This window comes from Anoplolepis gracilipes, chromosome 6 (genome assembly GCF_047496725.1).
Source record: "Anoplolepis gracilipes chromosome 6, ASM4749672v1, whole genome shotgun sequence".
Lineage (NCBI taxonomy): Eukaryota > Metazoa > Arthropoda > Insecta > Hymenoptera > Formicidae > Anoplolepis > Anoplolepis gracilipes.
The window spans coordinates 1,375,579-1,398,714 of NC_132975.1; the positions used below are offsets into that span (position 1 = coordinate 1,375,579).

At 32.6% G+C, this 23,136-nt stretch overlaps 1 protein-coding gene across 15 annotated transcripts in view; it reads left to right on the forward strand.

The window, feature by feature from the left end:
• The window catches only part of Atg4a (Autophagy-related 4a), a 278,503-nt gene that overhangs the window by 23,796 nt on the left and 231,571 nt on the right, over window positions 1–23,136 (forward strand). For 13 of the 15 annotated variants that reach the window (XM_072894313.1, XM_072894307.1, XM_072894302.1 and 10 more), the window contains 2 exons: window positions 9,722–9,899; window positions 17,318–17,397. In XM_072894313.1, coding sequence (XP_072750414.1) covers window positions 9,722–9,899; window positions 17,318–17,397 — 258 coding nt within the window. Of the gene's footprint in view, window positions 1–581; window positions 891–9,721; window positions 9,900–17,317; window positions 17,398–23,136 lie in introns of all 15 variants that reach the window. The other 2 variants (XM_072894315.1, XM_072894316.1) reach the window with 2 other exon arrangements.

Here is a 23,136-nt window from a genome sequence, read left to right on the forward strand (position 1 = left end):
GACGTGAGCTCTGACATATTCCAGACGATCTCGTCGATGAATAGCCGTCAACATTGGCACACGCGCTCTGTTTCGTGATCTTAGGCCAGCTTCTCTTAGACGATTTCGGATGGTTTGATCGGTTATGTAGCGATTTGGAAACACATTGGCTTTGATGTAATGAGCACTTACTGTACGTTCTCTCAGAACTGCGTTAACAATGTTACGGTCCTCTCGATCGGATGTCGCACGCCTACAACCCTGGCCTTCTCTTCGTTGGTAAAGTCCAGTTTCTTGGTAGCGAGCCCAAGCACGAGCTATGACAGATTGACTTACACCAAATCTGTTAGCAACATATCGCTGAGATTTATCATCTTCTAATAAAGCGATTACTTGAGCCACTTGATTTTCGTTGAGATCGTCGATGTCGTCTCATCTTTTAATGAACTGCGTCTCTCGTATTAAAATCTAGAAGCTTGAGAGCTAATGCGATACCTTCTTTACATTTATGCCTGACACAAACTCAACGTACGGACCTAGTGGTGATACCTCCTCCAGGCATGACAGCAATCCGATACATTAATGAGATTCTCCGTCCACAGGTTTTGCCATTCCGGGAAAGAATTGGAGGTCAGTTTATCCTGATGCATGATAACGCTCGTCCGCATACCGCTGCGGTGACAAGATAATTTTTGCGGGATCATAACATCACTGTCCTCCATCACCCAGCGATGAGCCCGGACTTGAATCCCATCGAACACGTTTGGGATTTGATAGGTCGACAGTTGAGAAATCGTCCAAGACAACCAACAACATTAGCCGAGCTGGAAAGAGTCCTCCAAGAGATCTGGCAGGAAATTTCTCAAGCAGAAATCAGTAGCTGCATCAATATGAGGGATAGATTAAATGAGGTAATTAACCGACAGGGTGGCAACACCTCATTTTAAATTAAATAGCACCCCCACAATCACGCAAACAGACACACACACACAAACATTCATATCATTCATGCATTCAACATTACTACACATGTTGAAAAAAAAAAAACAAGAAACACTCAAACACATACAATTTCACGCAAGTCACACATACGCACGCATCATAATTAACACGCACTTAACACACACATACACCATACACATGATGTGTAAAATTCGACCGAGCAACCTCCCCGTGGTGCATATTGGATAACGCGAATGCCGGCGGTCTTGCCAAAATTCGTGTAAAATGCAGGGGTGACTATAAAATTCGATAACTTGGCTTCTAGACACGATAGAACATTGCGCCTGGTCGCATTTTAAAGGGGAAGGTGCCCACTTTAAAGCTAATGTAGAGGCATATTTTATCTGATCCCTGCTTTCTCCGCGCATGATCATAATAAAGTCATGAAATTAAAAAAATTTTTTTATGATCTCACTTTAGACCTCAGACATAATACAATTCGATGAGGCGAGCAATGCGACCTCACACATCTTAAAGTTGGCACTTCACCCATTAAAATGCGCTGTGGAACACCGTTTTACGACCTTTCGAAGCTGAGATATAGCTATTTAAAAATCGACAAAATTTGCAAGTTTTAAAGTGATCCCTTAATTTTTTTAGTGTATTTAGATAATCTTATATTCTACTATATTCGTATATTATTATTTTATCGTCATTACAACTCTTGCTTTCCTTTTCATTTTTTCTTGTTATTATCACATATTATAGATTATAGATTGTAGGTTATAGGTCATTATTATAGGCTATAGATTATAAGTAATTAGATTATAGATTATTTCTTATTGTAAGAGTTATTATAAGAATTTTTTTATTATTATATATGAGAGATGTATGATAAAAAACTGTTAGCCGAATTGTTGGCTCGCTCAGAGCACAAAACTATAGATGATAATGGAAAAATATTGCCTCCTTCTAACGCGATATATGATAATATATCGCTTGCGATGCTACAAAACAATTCACGTATGACTGCAAAGCATGTTTATACTACCTTAAAGGAAAACCGTAATGGTTTATATGATCATGTTTTACGTATATTTAAAATAAATCGCGACACAATCAATGTATCGGAAGAGAGCGCATTGAAAATATCCGATTGCTCAATTATAAACGAGCAAATATTTAGCCTCTTAATTTCTGCTGAAAATTGGTCTGAAATAAAACCTTCGAAAAAAATATACGGCGAAAGGGAATATATTACATTAAAATCAGGGAAGTGGTCCTACATTTTTGCCGAAGAGATATGGAAGCAAACTAAAATCATATGTGCTTTCTCATTCAAACGAGCTAAAGTTTATGCTGCAAAGGATGCAAAATGTTATGCGTGTTTTTCAGCAAAATGTAAGGAATGCAAAGCAAAACTGACAGGTTTTTTATACGGCAAACCGGGCAAAAAGAGAGATGCAATATTTAAATGTCACTTACAAAACTATCAGCCTGAAATTGCATATACAAAGAAGCGGCAGTTGAAAGGTGACCACAGACGTAAAAATTGCTGGTGAACTTATTGATAACAGAAAAGATGTCAGTCTGTGGAGAACAGAAGAAGCCGAACGATTGATCCAGTTTGGTGATCAAGTTCCACCCATGCTTTACGATGGCTTCGTTTTACGTAAAGCAAAGCAAGAAGAATGGTACAAACGATTAGATATTAAAAGCAATGATCCGTTGTTAAATCTGAGACTCGCGAAATACACTAGTCTTCTGGGAGTCATTCAATCCATGGGATTAGATCCGTTTTATTGCATGTACTGGACAAAAGAACAACAGACATTATACAAAATATGCAATAAACAATCGCAATCTTATTTTGCCATTGACGCAACTGGGAGTATTGTGAAAAAAATAAGACTTCCCGAAGGACAGAAATCTTCGCACATATTTTTATATCAATGCATATGTGCAAATAAAACGGAAAGCGGTCCGATTTTTCAAGTGATAAGTGCTAACACGATCCTGCTTTAATCACGTATTTTCTTTTAGAAATATTACGCAATGCCTCGATACCACGAATTGCAGTTTGTGATTTTAGTAAAGCTCTTTTAATAGCGTTTCTAATAGCCTTTGCGAGATTAGCCGATCTCGCAGATTATATGCAAAGTTGTTACAACATACTGGTTTTAAAAATATCACAATCTAAGCCTTCCTGCTATATTAGGTTGGATGTCAGTCACATAATAGCCATGATAGTAAGATGGAATTGTCTCAGAGGAAAGCCTCCGAAAGTCAGGCAGTTCTTTTTAAGAAGTCTGGCTCACGCTTGTCGAATGACATCTTTTGCAGAAGTACAAAATTTGTTAAAATCAGTTCTGATTGTAGCTTTGAGCCAAGAAACAGGACAAAAAAAAGATAACACGCATTTAGATTCCGAAATCCATTTGAGACATGTAAATACAATAATAAAAGGACACACTGAAATAGAGGACATATATAATGATGAAGATGCAATGGAATTACAAATGGAAGAAGATGATTTATCTATCAGCTGGACAAATTGGACCGAGTCAATCATAAACGAAGCAAGCATCATTGCGTCTAAATCACAAGATGGAAGCACTGTAAACGCTTTCTATATACCGGATGATAAGTAACATAAAAATATTATTAAAACATTTACCATTATGGACTGCCATCATGAAACCTATTTTTGCAATTGGCAAAGATACTGCTACATCGTCCTGCGTAGAAGCCGAATTTGCAAATTTAAAATCCAGAATATTTGATGGCCAACTGCCTATGCGAGTAGACAAATTTGTTTTACGGCACGTTCAATATCTACGTGGTAAAACAATTTTATTATCAGGAAAGGCTAACTGTGAAGAAAGTAAATCTTCTTCCGCGATTGAAAATGTTTCGATAGAGAATGGCAAAGAAATATTGTCGGCAGAGAATGAAACACTCTCTACCGACAACATTTCGTGTGATCGGGAGCGTCCCGTTTGACCACGTCACGATTGACCACACTTATATCGACCGATGCTAGGGTCATCAGCAACGATTAACCAATCAGAGAGCCTCATTTTAAACTGGCCAATTGGCGACGTGGTCAATAGACTCCCACTCGTGTGATCGTCTCGCTTCCACACAAACTATACAAGATCATAATGAAGCAATGGATGCTCTCGATTCGTGGAACGAAATGGAAATTTGGAGAGGATTAAATGAAATGGCAGCACGCAAAAATGAAGCTACTAATGTCGCTACTACTAATATCGCCATCGAACGTCTTGTTACAAAAAAAGGTGACTTATTTCGATGATTGCTCAGACTGGGATCATATAAATTCAGAATATGCAGTCGGCATACCATTGATTAAGAATGGTAGCTTATGCAATTCTATACGCATCAATGGTGTACATTTTGTAGTAAGAGAAACATGCGCATTTGATTCCATATTACAAGTCGTCATATGTGCTCTTGCTTCTTACAATATCTATAAAAACACAATGGCAGAAACAGACAATTCGTTATTTATTTTAGCGCAAGAAATATTAAAAAGCGGCAAGATCAGCGCAAAACATTATGTTTCGCGAGGACAAATCCTCTGTGACATATCGATTTTTGAACTATTTCTAAAACCGATAGAGAACTCTAGAACTCTTAAGGGGGCTATCAGAACTTTAATTAATTTTTTGAATTTTTGAAAATGAGGGGCCAACTTCACTGAGGTAAATTTTTGAAGAACAATTCGCACAATTCTATTTTTAAAGTTTTCTTTTCCCATAAAATCGCATTGAATTTTTCCTTTAAAAACATTTTCATTATATCTTAGTATTTTATATACACCATGTGAAGGAAACAATAGTTTATCTCTGCTAATAAATGACGTAAAAACAGCATAGTGATTAATATCGATAAGCTTTTGTTGATCATTTGATTCTTTACTTCTTAGTAAAATATTTTGACAATGCTCACAAGTTAATTTATTAAACATTTTACGAATTATAAATCCACTTATATAATATATATTTTCCTGAATTGATCTACTAAACTCATTATGTTTTCAATGTCACTGTTTTCTTCATCTATATTTAGATTAGTGTCATGTAATAAAGAACGTTTGCTTGTCGATATTCAAATATCGATAATATTGTAGATGTATCACCTATAATTTGCATTTATACTGGGTTGTATATTATTGCGAAACAGTAATTTTCTTAATGCCCATTTAAATTGAAGCGCATTAGGATTATTATTCTAACCTTCACGAGATGTAATACATGAAAAAAACAATTTGATGTGATCTTATGAACATTTATATGTTAAAAAATATGATAAAGGTAATGTACTGTTAGTAAGTATATCAGAAGCTAAATTTAGAAAACTTGTCATGTTAATAAAAAAATAATGCAAACGTCTTTCTACAGTGGTTTAAAATAGACAATTCCAACATTCAATTGCCAGATGTACCGTTCACTTTCTGCAAAAATGTTTTGATAATACTGCATATTTTGTAATTTCATCGGACTTTTAAAACCTATACCAAATGTATTACGGAAGTTCATTATGCCAAACAACCTGTCAAATATTATTATAAATTCTGTAGAGGCTTCACTATTGTAAAATTGTTTATGGCCATTTAATCTTAAAAAATCTATCGCATCTGCTACTGACGAACTGAGTGTTTGAACTGCCAAAGCGACATTCATCTTTTTTTGAATAAAATTCACATGTATATTTGATAATGATAAAGAAATCCTACACCACAGTTATATGTTGCCAAAGATTTTCTCAAGGTAGCTGCATGTGGCAAGTGCAATTTAGTGGCAAGCGCAAAAAATTATATGTTTTGGGTGAATAAAAGTAGAGCAAAATTTCTAATTATAGAAGAATAACGCGTAATCAGCATGCTTTATAGAATTCTCAAGCTCATTGCAAAATAACTCTAACGAAAATTCATTTAAATGTTCTTGCATTACCTTATATAGGTTTGCCTTATTAGAATTACTTTTCTCCTGAGAAAATTGTTGCATTTTAACAATTTGTGTTTCTCTTCGTTTCAATTTTTTTTGTAACATTGCACTTCATTATGTAAACGTAATATGTCTTCGCAATCTTTAAAATATATAGTTGATGTCTGAACAGAAACTTGCATAGTTTTTTTGAATCCGTATCCTTAAACATACATTTGGCAATAAGTTAAACATATTAAGAGAACTTGCTTATACATATGTGCGTGCGTGCGTGTATGCGTGCGTGTAATATGAACACAATTATATCAGTTATTAATATCGCATTAATTGATATATTCTATTAATATGAAGCAACAGACTTTTATATATTAACCTAGATTGCTAACAGCAATATGGCAAATGAATCTAGGGCATTCATTTACAATTTGGTTTAATGTAAGTGTAAATGTTATTAAGTAAGAATTTCTTAATGTATATGTAAGAATTCCTTACACTTACCACCGATGAGATACTGTAAAGACTGTCAATTTTATGGAAAAACCTCACTGCGTGATATTTAAGTAAATTATAGTATCACAGTAATATTACAGTATTTAGAGTAATATACAGTTAATTACTTGAAAATAATTGCTGTGCACTATTACAAGTAAAATAAATCTATATATTGTTGGCAAAAAAGCAGTAATATGATACAATAAAACATTTATTTTCTAATTCTTGAGACAACTATAAAAGATCTATACATTTTCCATAAAATAAGGATGAGCAGAATGAGTTAAAATATTTGTATAATTTAAATAGCCAGTGTAATTATCTGCAATGTGAAAAACGGTCGTGACCGTTCTTCAATTATCTCCGAGCCTCCTGGATCCCCTTGATAATCATGAAAATTTGCTCATGACTGGCTGTCTTTAACAGTCATCGGTGCACTTACTAACATATAAGTTTGATTTAGGCAGATCTGCAATTGTAACACGCATAAATTCATCATGAACGAAAACATTGAAATCCCAATGTTGAACTTTATCAGTTCCGACATAAGTTACCGATTACAGCCTACATAAATCAGACTTCTTCTGTCACCAAACAAAGTACAACCATATTAGCTGTCTATACTCTGTTCAGCGAGAGAACATCCACAGTTTGAACGAAAACTCGTCCGTTTTGCGCAGGAAAGCTTTCCACCATGCTGTCGTATTGCCGTAAATACAGTATTGCATAAATTGGCAAATGCCAATATGACACTAACAATAAGTAGCGCATCACGTGATTCCTACTTTTTTGTCTATGCGCAGATCAAGCATGTTTTTCTCGCTGGAGAATATAATTTCCTTGTAAGCAAAATGTTAGTAGGTTGCGAGCAAATTCAAGCAGAATGTTGTGACAGATTGGCATTAACTGCATTTGCATTAAACTTGCGTTCTGTCGACAGAACCTGTTGACATAAGCCGACAACATATTGACAGCAAAAATCAAGCAAAATTTGTGCAACGCATTTTGACATCAAATTGACAGAAATCGAGCAGAATCTTTTGGTCATTTATATAAAATGGTACATTTAAATGAACTTAAAGAGTTTCGATGTTATTATACCTTTAGTTTAATAGAAATGAAAAATCTTAAGTAGCAATGTAATGACATAATGATATAAATTCTTATCATAAATGACCAATTAGTCGTCTTAAATTAGGTTTTATGAGATCAGAAAATGACGTCGATATGTCCACATGGGATGCTTTTTTTTTACAAATTCAAATATTAATCACACATTAATATAATACAGATAAAACAAAACTGAATATTTTATAGTTAATATTAATTAAACTCTTATTTATATTTTAAATAAATAATAGACAGATAACCCATTTTGCGCGTAAATTGTTATCACTTGGACGACGCATTTGGATAGGGTTTTGTTTGCACAATATGAGCCATTTTTGTGCATGAATTGTTAGATATTTATGCGTAAAATTATTTTTGGGTAATCACATACTTACAATATACACGATTAAACATATCTCACGAACAAAACTCAGGTTTTACGCGCAAGAATTATTATCTGGGACTAGACGATTTTTTCATTTATTTGGACACATTTATTTACCAGATTTTTCAAAAATCGGTTCAATATATGTACTTGAATCTTCTATATGAGATTATCAAAAATTGAACTGATAAAGATGTAATTGTTACTATTTTATTAGTCGCATTTTGCAGATTTTATATACGTTCATGACAAAAATTTGAGTATAGAAAGTATGAATACGAGTATAGATAGCCAATAGCATAACGCAACTAAGCAAATGAACTAAAGCTACAGATTCTGCTCGGTTTCTGCCATCAATCTGACATCAAACTACGTTACGCAAGTCTTGCTGTGTTTCTACCGCCAATCTGCTATGATAATTCTGTAAAATCCTACTCTGTTTCTGCTACTGACCTGCTATCAAATTATATCAGCAGGTTTTGTAACATTTCTGCTAACATTTTGACATCATTATCTGATAAAACACATTTTGTATATAATCTGTAGTTCTTCTGCTAACAAAAATTTATAGTACGCATTGACAAAATCTGTTTGAACAGCCTTTGCTGAAATAATATATACAAATCTGTGTAAAAAATAATGATAATCGATCCTTTAGAAAAAAATATTGATTTTTGAATCGATTCTTGAATCGGAATAACTAGAATAGATTTATTTAAAAAATTGGACTAAAAGAATCGACTTAAAAAATTACATATAATGAGTAATCAAATATATTGGTTTCTATTTTATGAATATATCTACTAAATTTAAAATTAATTGACGACATTTATACAAAAATGATTCAATCTACATGAAGTCTATTTTAAGAAGAATAAAAATGAAAATACATAATTTAAAAATAAAGGTAACACAGAAGTTTTTCATTACAATTTAGAAAGTCACGCATAATCAATTTTTTGTTTACTTTTGATTGTTGTCAATCGAAGTTGACAAAAACAGAAGAAGTAGGCGTTTCACCAATGTTGCATTCTTTGTTTATGCAGTAAAGTTTTTCACACAAGATTCTTACGTATTAATTAGATTTAAAGTATACAGCATAAAATAATCACTAATCTTTTATAAAAAAAACGAAAATTGTTTTTCTTGATACGATTTCTTATTGCTAACTAGCGTTCAAAAGATTAACTAATTACAAGTCAAGTCCTTATCTAGGAAATCATTGTTAGTTATTGTGATTTGTATAAATATTGTAACCATAAATATCTTAACCAGACTAAAATAATTTTTTTTAATTTTTAAAATTTTTGTTTTATTTATTACCTATTTTTTATTTATTAAATCTTTTTTTAAGAATATTTATTAACAGACTCAATTCTCAAGAAATGGATATAAATGCTGTATAAATGGTAGCTGTAGTAATTGATAAATAAACATCAGTGGATTAAAAATCGATTCTCTATTGAAAAATTAAAAAATTATTCAGGACAGAATTGATTTAAAAACATTTTGGAGAAAAAAAGACGATTTTCTGAAAATCGAATCGATCATCCATCAGTAATCTTTATTCGAAGATCAGGCAATAATTGACAACAGTGGTAACAAATTCGACAACTTAATATGATTTATTAAGAGCGTTATAGTACTGATTGAGTAGTACATATGTATTTTTTATTTTTTTATAATAAATAGCTTAAAAATTATTTCGGCCATACTCTTATTAAACAGAATGTATGTTAGTTTATACACCTCCTTCTATGGAGTTCTATAATAATTATATGATATTTGTGCAGCTATATAAAAAAAATCCCTATAATAGCATTTTTTATTTATCTTACAGGTAAAGATTGGCAATGGATTCCAGAAACAAGGAATAACACATATCTGAAAATTTTAAGTCGCTTTGAAGATAAAAGAGCTGCTGCTTTTTCCATTCATCAAATTGCATTAATGGGTGCGTCTGAAGGAAAGGAAGTTGGACAATGGTTTGGTCCTAACACCATTGCACAAGTATTAAAGTATGGAATATGAATGTACTTTTTAATATATACGAAGGAATCTTAATTAAATTTTACTTTATTTAAACACATTTTTAATGAGATTTTTTATAAATTGTATAAATGATATTTGAGGGCTAATACGTGAACATCTATCTAATTTTACACTTTCATTATGGTAATACACACACACAAATATATGTATATACAGAGTAGGCCATTTTAAACAGTACGGTGAATTTTCTCGTAAACTAAGCGAAATATCGAAAAATGTTTCAGAATAAAGTTGTATGGTTTCGAGGGGGCCATAAAATGGTTTCCAAAGCACTATAATAAAATATTTTTTCATTAAATACTTTTCGAGTTATAAAGCTTCAAAGTTGCAATATTTTGACATAAAATACAAGATATCTCGTAAAATATTCATTTTTCGATTATCTTACCCTAATACTTTTATGCACAGAATAATGAGACGAATCAATTGGTGTAAAGAAAACACATAATTATGTTAAAGTAAAAATGTGTAACTGCTAGTTGCAAATTCAGATTTTTTCTTAAAGATAATTACATGTTTTCTTTACACCAATTGATTCGTTTCATTATTTTGTGTATAAAAGTATTAGGGTAAGATAATCGAAAAATGAATATTTTACGAGATATCTTGTATTTTATGTCAAAATATTATAACTTTTAAGTCTCATAACTCGAAAAATACTTAATGAAAAATACTTTATTATAAGTGTTTTGGAAAGCTCTCGAGGTAACTTACAAGAATATGCAATAATATATAGGATGTTCCATTTAAGAAATTCAAAATAATCTTGACATGACCTTCATGTGACTCTTTAAGGTCAAACTAATGGCACCATCTTATGTCCCTCTAGAAACCATACAACTTTTGTCTGAAACATTTTCTTGTAAAATGCAAAGGAACAGAAATATTTGGATGATAGATTAAAATGGGTCACCCTGTATATACAGCGTGTCCGGTAATAATTGCCCCACCTCTCTAAGGCAGATAGAGCAGGTCAAACTGAACATAAAAGTCCTGTACTATTTTGCGATCTTCGTAATAATTACCGAGAAATTAATTAACAGAGATTGACAAATCCGGGCGAGTACAAGCGCGCGGCGAGAAGGCCCATCCTACTGCTACGCGGTTACTAGGCGCTCATTGAATGATAAGAGGAGCGGTCTACGACTGGCAATGGCTGCGTATGAGTAGCGCGCCTAGTAACCACATAGCAGTGGGATGGGCCTTCTCGCTGCGCGTTTATACTCGCGCGAATATGTCAATCTTTGTTAATTAATTTCTTGGTAATTATTACAAAGATCGCAAAATGGTACAGGACTTTTATGTTCAGTTTGACCCGTTCTATCTGCCCTAGAAAGGTAAGGTTAGGTGGGGCGATTATTATCGGACACCCTGTATAAATGTACATATACAGAGTGAGTCACCTAAGACCGGCCACCCGAATAATTCTCACATTGTTGAAGATAGGAGAAAAAGTTTTAAATATAAGTTGTTCGGTTCAAAAAGGGTCATAAAATGGTGCCATTAGTTTGACCTTGGGTGGAGGCGCTTCGGAGATTTCAAGGTCAACCTTGTTTTTTTAAATGAAATCACCTCAATTTTTTTACATAAATCGATTCCGCGCACTATTCTGCATAAAAAGCTATAGGGGTACCCCTCATACGTATGATAGTCAAAAACTTAATAGTTTACGAGATATTTTATATTTTATTTTGACATAATTTTGTGTAAAGTGTGAAATAACTTGTTAAATATTCATTTTTTGATTAGTGTATCACATACTTTTATGCACAGAATAATGAGAGGAATTAATTGGTGTACAGAAAACACAATAATTCATCAATGAATACTTCCGAAACTGGACATTCGATAATAAAGTACACAGGTTAATAAAAAGGTAGTCAATAACAAAATATAAAGGTAAACAAGCTTCAGTGGAATGTTTACGATTCCAAACTATCCGTGTAGTCTTAGATAATAAAATTCCTTATAGTGTGCTAGTCTAAAAAAAATAGTCTAAACAAATGGACATGAAAAGAAGAGAAAAAGACATTGAAAAATGAAAATTATTTTTATTGTGAATTATTTTCGAAACAAAATACTGGCGGTTTTATTAATCAAACTAAAATTTTTATTTTTGATATAACATAAGACCGCGATCTGTTATTTTATTTAAGCAGGTGTTCAAATTGGCGACCGTCCACAGCAAGATATTGTCTCACACGTTCATCAACAAACTGCGTTACATGTTGAAGTGTATCCTGGTCGATTGCAGCACAAGCTCGTTATATGCGTTCCTGCATGTTTTCTTTAGTAGTCGGTGCATCACGATACACATCTGCTTTCAATTTTCCCCATAAAAAAAGTCTAACGGTGTCAAGTCTGGTGATCGTGGTGGCCATTTATGATTTCCCATTCGCCCGATCCAACGATGTTCAAATTTTCTATTCAAAACAGCAGTTATAGCACGTGCTGAATGTGCTGGATAACCATCCTGTTGGTACCATAAGACTTGTCGAACGTGTAATAGAACATCTTCTAATAAGATAGAAAGTACGTTTATTAAAAATCTTTTGTAGTTTTTACAGTTTAATGTTCCATCAATAAAATATGGATCAATAATTCGATTATCCACAATTCCACACCAAACGTTAACTGACCAAGGTTTTTGTTTGTTCGCCTCTCTTAACCACCGTGGATTTTCTGTAGAACAGTAATGTAAATTCCGTAAATTGACTTGACCATGATTAGTGAAAGATGCTTCGTCAGTGAAGAGAACTTTTCTAAAGAATGTGTCATCATTTTGAAGTTTCCACAATCCCCACTCACAAAAGCGTACGCGATTTTCAAAATCTGTCCCGTGTAATTTTTGATGAAAAGAGACATGAAAAGGATGGAATTTATTACGATGTAGAATCCGTATAATACTGCTTTGACTAATACCACTTTCGCATTCAAGCTGTCTTGTACTTACACGTGGATTTAAAGCAACTGTTGCTAAGATATTTATCTGATGCCTTTCATTTGTTGTTCTTTTAGCTCGTATTCACTGTTTTTTATCTACGTTACTAGTTTCTTTAAATATTTTTATTACATTAGAATAAGCAGAAAGCGATGGACAAGTGCAATCAAGAAATTTGTTTCTGTACATACGTACTGTTCGCCTAATACATTAATCATTTTCATCGTAAACAAAGATCATATCAATTTTCTCTTCTTTTGAGAAATAAGGCATAATGGAAAAGCAACTGATTCTCTTTCCTATCACAATGTAGACTAGCACACTGTAAGGAATTTTATTATCTAAGACTACACGGATAGTTTGGAATCTTAAACATTCCACTGAAGCTTGTTTACCTTTACATTTTGTTATTGACTACCTTTTTATTAACCTGTGTACTATTAACTATATAACTTATTATCGAATATCCAGTTTCGGAAACATTTATTGATGAATTATTGTGTTTTCTGTACACCAATTAATTCCTCTTATTATTCTGTGCATAAAAGTATATGATACACTAGACGAAAAATGAATATTTGACAAGTTATTTTACACTTTACACAAAATTATGTCAAAATAAAATATGAAATATCTCGTAAACTATTAAGTTTTTAACTATCATACGTATAAGGGATATCCCTATAACTTTTTATGCAGAATAGTGCGAGGAATCGATTTATGTAAAAAAATTGGGGTGATTTCATTTAAAAAAACAAGGTTGACCTTGAAATCTCCGAAGCGCCTCCACCCAAGGTCAAACTAATGGCATCATTTTATGATCCTCTTCGAACCGAACAACTTTTACTTAAAACTTTTTTTCCTATCTTCAACAATGTGAGAATTATTCGGGTGGCCGGTCTTAGGTGACTCACCCTGTATATATACATATATGTAGGTCTAGAAGGAAACCATATTAGGGTGTTTCGACTTGTTAGTAACCCTTTCAATAACGCCCCATACATAATAGTCCAGTAGGTTCATGTCGGGGCTGTTAGGAGGCCAAATGTCCTTGGACCAAAAGAGCTTGACATTATCCGAGAGTCAATTTTATATTTGCATACACTTTCTACACATATACTTTCCTACCCACACAACAAATGGGTTGGGTTAGGTTATTTTTTTTGGAAGTGGAGCCCTCCGGAGAGGGGCGGAATCCACTATGCCTGCGTATAGACTTTCTATGCGTGGATACAGTGGGTTCCGCCCCTCTCCGGAGGGCTCCACTTCCAAAAAAAATAACCTAACCCAACCCATTTGTTGTGTGGGTAGGAAAGCGTATGCGCGGATACAGTGAGACTATATTATATATGATATTATAATTAATATTGTATGAGGTTTATAGTCTTTATCGTTGTTTTTCTTGAAAACTATCACTCGTATAATAAAAATGGATACGATATAAAATGTGTATTTTGAAGAGACCTACAACTTTTATTTAAAACATTTTTTTTAATTTTCAGTATTTGATAAAATAATTGCAAAAAACGTCAATTTAAAAAAATTTTTATAACTTTTTAGTAAACAACGAGTGACGGCTAAAACCTTTTAAGCGTTACTCAAGACAGTGACCTTGACAACATATGTCAAGGTCATTGACTTCTGAAAGCGGTGACTTTATGTGAATATTTACCAATAATTATTTCAAGCAGCATTCGTCCGGCGCGAAGGCTATCGATTATCGCTGTTTTTCGATTATATTCTGCACTATGCAACACGTGTGCTATTTTTTGTTTACGAACTTATTACCCACATATGTGTCTACATTAGTTCCACGTAGCGCATCCGGCGGAATTATAATATGGCGAGAACTTCAAATCGAATTTTGTCCGGATTCTAGCGCCGCACCCTGTATATATAGGGTGTCCATGACCATCCGTACCACACTTTTATTTTGGAAACAGAGCATTTTAGAGAAAAATGTTTCAGACAAAAGTTGTACGATTTTGAGGAGGCTATAAGATGGTACCATTGGTTTGACCTTGAGTAGTTGTTTGAAGGTCATGTAAAGATCACCTTGAATTTTTTTAATGGGACACCCTATATATTATTGCATATTCTTGTAAGTTACCTCAAGAGCTTTTCAAAACACTTATAATAAACTATTTTTCATCAAGTATTTTTCGAGTTATGAGACTTGAAAATTGCAATATTCTGACATAAAATACAAGATATCTCATAAAATATTCATTTGTCGATTATCTTACCCTAATACTTTTATGCACAGAATAATGAGACAAATCAATTGGCGTAATTAAAACATATAATTATGTTAAAGTAAAAATGTGTAACTGCTAGTTGCAAGTTCAGATTTTTTCTTAAAGATAACTGTGTTTTCTTTACACCAATTGATTCGTCTCATTATTCTGTGCATAAAAGTATTAGGGTAAGATAATCGAAAAATGAATATTTTACGAGATATCTTGTATTTTACGTCAAAATATTGCAACTTTGAAGCCTTATAACTCGAAAAGTATTTAATGAAAAAATATTTTATTATAGTGTTTTGGAAAGCTTTTGAGGTAAGCTACAAGAATATGTAATGAAAAATAGTAGGTTCCATTTAAGAAATTAAAGATGACCTTTACGTGACCTTCAAATGACTATCTAAGGTCAAACCAATGGTACAATCTTATGGCCTTCTCATAACCGTACAACTTTTGTCTGAATTTTTGTCTAAAATGCTCTGTTTCCAAAATAAAAAGGTGGTATGGGTGGTCATGGACACCCTGTATATGTAGTACTTGAGGCAAAAGTTTGAGCATCTCTACGATAAAAAAAATTTAGGTTATCTTCAAACTGCTGCAACTTAACGAAAAATCATTGCAGAAAAAAATTAAAAAAGTATTTTGAAAGTTGAAGTTTCAACTTTAACCTATTATCGATAATGTGATCAGATTTTTGTCAAGCATATAATATACCCAGATAGCCAAATGTTCTGATTGTGGAATCATGTTGTCGACAATCGTTGCAACAACTAATTTTGAAAAACTAGAGACAAGGTGAGACAGCATTATGCTTGTCGGGTTGAGCTCACATGATTTCTAATTCTAAGAACAGCAAATTAATGGCAACATGTTAACATCAATATCTTGTCAATATCTTTATCTTGTCATTATATTTGTGTTGTTGCCATCATGATGTTATAGAAAAAATAATCTCATTAGTTGTTGTCATGTTGCTGATAACATAACGTTTCAGTTCGCTGATTATTTGCACTCAAAATTTCGTCAACTAATTGCGTAATATATAAATACTCATGTTGCTGTATTTAATATTGCGGATCTATTCTTATGTTAGCAAACGTACAGCAAACGTATAACAACATGCGCAATGCATTAGTCTGTTTAATATGATTAATCACGCTTGGCTATCTGGGTATATTATCTTGGTGAAAGAGTAGAGCTAGACAGAGGTTCACGTATTTTCGCTCAAATACAATTTTATATAAATATATATGTACATATACAGGGTGTCCGGTCGCGACCGCCCCATAGCTCAAGGGCAGATAGAGGAGGTGAAACCGAATAGAAAAGTCCTGTACCATTTTGCGATTTTCGTGATAATTACCGAGAAATTAATTAACTAAGATCAGCAAATCCGGCGCGAGTATCAGCCCGCCGCAAAAAAAAAAAAAAAAAAATGGCGAGAAGGACAGCCCACCGCTAGGCCGGTTGCTAAATAATAATCTATTGTTCTTATCAACGCTTCTCGTCTATGCCCTAACCGCGAGACAATGGCGCCTACTTACGCCGCGCGCACTTAGCGGGCCATCTTTTTTGTGGCGGGTTGATACTCGTGCTGATTCGTCTATCTTTATTAATTAATTTCTCGGTAATTATCACGAAAATCGCAAAATGGTACAGAACTTTTCTATTCGGTTTGACCTCCTCTATCTGCCCTTGAGCTATGGGGCAGTCACGACCGGACACCCTGTATGTACATATGTGTATGTACATAAATTACTGTATTTTAATGTATTATTAGTTTTTTTGTATTTTTTAAAAACTATATAATTTTCCTAAAGTAAAAGTATACTGTAAGTATACATAAGTATACTGTTATATTATAATTACATTATAACTTATAGGTTTATATAAACACAAATAAATACAATTTAATATGAAAAACATTGAAAACTAAAAGTTTTAAAAAACGTATATTTTCGAAAATATTGCAAGTTTCGTAGATTGTTTGAGTAATTTAGTTTTAAAATTTTCATAATATTACAAAATATATTTCATATATTATAAAATATAAAATTTTTTATTTTTTTTTATATTAATATTTGTTTTTTGTATTTTATAATTAATACAAAATCAGTCTTTTTTTTAACTTAATTTTATATTTATTTCAGTAAAAATTTATAATAATTTTTATTCTTTATATTTATATTTTTTTCAGAAAATTAGTCATATATGATGAATGGAGCTCCATTACTATACATGTTGCACTAGACAATACAATAATAATTAATGATATTCGTAAGTATAAGTTATATATTAAAATATGAATTTGCAACAAGTATGTAGCTACATATTTTTTCTTAAGAACAATTATGTCTTTTCTTTTCTTTATACTAATTTATTTCTTATTATTTTATACATAGAAGTATTGAGGGAAGATAATTGAAAAATGAATATTTTACGATTACGAGATATATCATAGTTTATGTAAAATTATGTCAAAGTAAATAATATTTAGTAAATTATTCGATTTTTAGCTATTATACTTTTATAATTTTTTACGCAGAATATTGCAAGGAATCGATTTATAGGAACAAATCAGGATGATTTAGAAAAAACTAGATTGATCTTGAAATGTTTTTAATGCCTCCATCTACAAAAAAAATCGTTTCGATTATACGATGTCGCTTTTCATCCTTTTTCATATCAAATATTTTTTGTATAAAGAATTGTTATATATCCTCAATTTTTGCAAATATTTACATTGATCACTTTATATGAATCACTGTATATTTCAGATGATATTCTTTTTTGTTAAGTATCTTATTTGTCTACATATTAATTTTAATGATAAAGCTATAAAAATTTTTATTTTATATATCTAATATATTTATTATTTATCTAATGATTTTAATATAAATATAAATTTTTGTACATTATAATATGTAATATACATGTATTATTTATCCTTCAATTATGTTTCTTAAGGGTCGGCAGGAGAGATCTCTGTTGGTCGGTTGTGAACTATAGGATCGTTATTATCGTATTCTGGCCGACATATAAAAGTATCATAATAAAATTATAATAAAATTATGATATTTGTAATCAATATCATTGTTTTTATTAACATATAAAGAAGGGTTTTTAAAACTAGATCGAAATAAAAGAACCTCGCACATTTTATAAAACTTTTCCCGGTCAAATTGGCTGAAATTTTTAATATGTTGTAATTTAAATGATGTTAATCAAAAATCTATAGGCATAGGGCCCAAGATTAAAACTGTAAAAGATACGATAAAGTAAGTAAATTTAAAGCTTTAAAAATGCCTGTTTCTCAGTACATACGTATATTAAATTAATATATAATATATGTATATAAATGCTTGAAATATACAAGATGTCCCATTTTAATTCCTCCAGTAAAATATCTCGAAAAATATGGAAAATTCGAAAAAATGTTTTAGACAAAAGTTGTATGGTGTTTAGGGGGATATAAGATGGTGCCATCAGTTTGACCTTAAAGAGTCACATGAAGGTCACATGAAGGTCATTTTGAATTTCTTAAATTGAACATTCTATATATTTTTGCATATTCTTGTAGCTTATCTTGAGAGCTTTCCAAAACACTATGATAAAATGTTTTTTCATTAAACATTTTTCGAATTATAAGGCTTCAAAGTTGCAATATTTTGACAAAATACAAGATATCTTGTAAAATATTCATTTTTCGATTATCTTATCCTAATACTTTTATGCACAGAATAATGAGACAAATCAATTGATGTAAAGAAAACACATAGTTATCTTTAAGAAAAAATCTGAATTTGCAACTAGGAATTACACATTTTTACTTTAACATAATTATGTGTTTTAATTACACCAATTGATTTGTCTCATTATTCTGTGCATAAAAGTATTAGGGTAAGATAATCGACAAATGAATATTTTACGAGATATCTTGTATTTTATGTCAAAATATTGCAACTTTGAAGCCTTATAACTCGAAAAGTGTTTAATAAAAAAACATTTTATTATAGTATTTTGAAATGCTCTCGAGATAAACTACAAGAATATGCAATAATATATATAGGGTGTTTCATTTAAAAAAACCGATGTGACCTTCACATGACCTTCAAATGAAAATTTAAGGTCAAACCGATGGTACTATCTTATGTCCTCCTTAAAACCCTACAACTTTGGTTCGAAACATTTTTCTCAGAGACGTTTCGTTTTCGAGATATTTGACCGTTCCCAGACTTTTTTAACACCCTGTATATATATATATATATATATATAAAATATCTGCGTGTATGTGTGTTATGCAGGGTATCCCATTTTAATCTATTACTCCTTTTATTATATCTTCGCAAAATAAAGTCTAATCAAAAATATATTTAAACAAAAGTTGTTTGGTTCGAAGAGGGCTATAAGAAGATACCATTGGTTTAATCTTGAATAGTCATTTGAAAGTCACATGAAGGTTACCTTCAATTTCTTAAATGAAACACCTATCTTTCATTAGATATTCTTGTAGTTTATATTGAGAGCTTTCCAAAACACTATAATAATAAAATATGTTTTCATTACGAGGTACTTTATGTTAAAATATTGTAATTTTTAAGCGTTATAACTCAAAAAGTTATTATCAGCACCACTTAAATTACAACCTATTAAAATTCCAGGCAATTTGACCCGGAAATGTTTTATACCTACAAAAGTGCGAGGTCCTCTCCAAAAATGTGCTATTGACTGCGAGTTATCGCGGATCAGGTGTAACTACTCTCCAAGTCTTATTTTATTTATCCTTTTTAAGAAGTAAAATGTAAAATTCGTCCCTGTATTGCAAATTCTAATGATACAAAGTATACATTGAAAAAAATTTATAAATATGAAAATATTTATGAAAACATTTGTTTTCTGAGATAGAATATGTCAATGACGGGTAGTACTATTTGTATTTACAGTGTAGCTAACACAGATCGTGTTGATAACACCGCGTGATAAAGAGAACAATGAGAGACAATAACGCCATCTTTCTCTTGCAACACAATAGTGTTTGTGCGTATGTGGACATACAGCAATGCAACGAATGAGAATTCATTTCTCAATGTTAGTACTAGTATTAGTAATAGTGATATTGGAATTTGCTTGTCACTCCTGCTGATTCTTCATTTATATTTTTATATAGATTTTATATAGATATTTTTATATAAATTTATTTTCATTGTAAAGAAATCATAATGCAGAATTAAGATATATAATTAGTATATTAATATATATATATATATATATATATATATATATATACATATACACATATATATATATATACATATATACATATATTGTATATATATATATATATTGTATATATCTATTGTATATAGTACATATTTAGGATGTTCGGAAATTAAACCGACAAACTTTCAGAGGTTGTCAGGGGCAAAAAGATCATTTTTTGCAAATAAACCTAGGGTCGGAAACGTGTCTTTACAATGCTATGGCACACAGAGCGTTCGAAAAAGGTCGGAAGAAAAACTGAATACTTTGAAACGGCTGATCCAAAGTAGATAATAATGTTTTGAAAAGGTTTCGAGGAGGGCTACAAAAATATGCGATGAAAACTAGGCGGTTTTATTTAAAATATTCAAAGTGATCTTGACCTGACCTTAGCGCCGTTTCAGACCCTAGGTTCATTTGCAAAAAATGATCCTTTTGGTACCCCTGACAACCTTTGAAAGTTTGTTGGTTTAATTTCCGAATACCCTGTATATGCACAGGGCGTCTCAGTTTAAATGACGACCTCAAATATCGCTTGAAAAATACATTTTAAAGAAAAATGTTTTAAATAAAAGTTGTTGGGTTCAAAGGAGACCATAAGATGATGCCATTGGTTTGATTTTGGATAGTCATCTGAAGGTTACGTGAAAGTCACTTTCAATTTTTTAAGTGGAACCTTCTACTTTTCATTACTGTGTTACGTCCAGACTCGAGAAAAAAAAGAAAAGAAAGAGATAATGAAAGGACAGAACTTACCCTTGTCGAAACGCGTAAAACCTTAACGCTCTCGACTCGAACGAACTGTATAAGGCCGGACCTGGTCAAAGACCTCCAGGGTCTCTTTTAGGTCAGTAGGCCGTTCGTTCGGTGATCCCTTTTTGGTAAAGGAAGTTAATCCCTGTTATGCGGGACGGGACCTTGTGCGATCTGGGAGTCAGGGAATGTGTTAGAAAGGATTAATAAATTTGATTAGAATTTTTAATATTTTAAATTTTTAGTCATTTATTAAGAAAAAAATCAAATATATATATATGTATAAGATTCAAAAAATTGGCATTTTAATTAAATTAATTAATCTTATTAATTACTTAAGTGTGTGTGTGCGTGTGCGTTCGCGGGTGTTACATTAGTTCGGAGGAACGTCAGTCAGGTAAATTGGAAATGGAAAAATAAAAAGGGTTTGTTACCTGACTGATATTTATACAATAGTATTTAAATTTTAAGGGAAGGGGCAGGAAAAGAATTATGCTTCTTCGAAGGTAATCGTAGAAGGAGGGAATTTCTTCCAGAGAGCCTCATCGGAACGGCGAGGGGATATTTAAGACCGGGGAGGAACCATGGGATAACGGATCCCGGCGGGTTGGTTGCAAGGATGGAGTGCAATGTTGTCAAATCAACAGGACCAGGCCCGATTGTATACGAGCTTTTTGGGAGGGGATGTCGGATCCTTGGGAGATTATTTATTAAATATTGGATAGGATCTTGAGGCGGAGGACGAGGAGGTTGTTGGTGTTTAGAATTTTCAGCGTGACTCGCGTTTTCTTTCTCGAGGTCTACGACGACCTCGGCAATATCACGAAGGGCCTCCCAAATTTCATCCGATTCCTCCTGAGAATCAGGTGAATTGCGGGGGGAAGATGGGAGTGAATCTCCCAGGATGATGGTAGAGGCTGGTGAGGGTGGACACGGAGGGGGTTCGGAAGTAGAGGGAGTTTTGTTAGAAGGCCCCGATAAATCGAGAGACGATGGGGAGGGTTGCTTGTGCGAGGATGATACTACTGGATGTGAAAGGGGAGGGAGGTCGATGGGGGTGCGAGGAGAAGGGTCAGGTGAGAGGGGTGGTTTCAGCTCTCTTGAATGAGGAAGAGGGGGCTGGGACTCTGCGTGTGTGTGTGATGACTGTTCGCGGAAAATTTGACCTTTTAATTCTATCTTAAGATTAGAAATATTGTTCTTAAAATTATAATTTGCTGTCGCCTGAGTCAAAACTCTTCGGGCGCGTCGGTTCTTACGGTTGCGGAGACGTTTAGCTTTAGCCTTTAGACGTTTCGGATGAACGGGCTCCACTATGAACCCACGCAAATGTTTCAGAAAACTTATCGTTTATTTTCGGCGAGACAGTTCTAATTAGTACAATTTATAATGTTCTTAATATAATTTAATATAATTTATCAGGAAATTATATTATTTAAAATGCATAATATAGAGAGGAGAGAGGAGGGAGAAGGAGAAAGAAGTGGAGAGAAAAGAAGGAAAGAAAGGAAATAAATAAAAAATAAAAAAAAAGGAATAGCACAAAAAGAAAGAGGTAATGAATAAATTGTAATAAATAATTAAAGGACCAGAGGAAAAATGGAATTCAGGAGAAATTTGCTTCCGTAGAGAAAATTGAAGGAATTTGCAGGTTCTGCCTAATTATATTTTGTACCAGTACACGAAATACCGGTTCCGCAAAATACATAGATACCCGCAGAGAAATAGAAAGACCTTGCAAGTTCAACCTAGTTATATTTTGTACCAGTACACGAGATACCGGTTCCGCAAAATACATAAGAACTCGCAGAGAAAATAGAAAGAGTTTGCAAGTTCGACCTAATTATATTTCGTACCAGTACTCGAGATACTGGTTCCGCGAAATACACAGGTACTTGCAGAGAAAATAAAAAGAATTTGCAAGTTTGACCTAGTTATATTTTGTACCAGTACACGAGATACCGGTTCGGCAAAATACATAGGTACTTGCAGAGAAAATAAAAG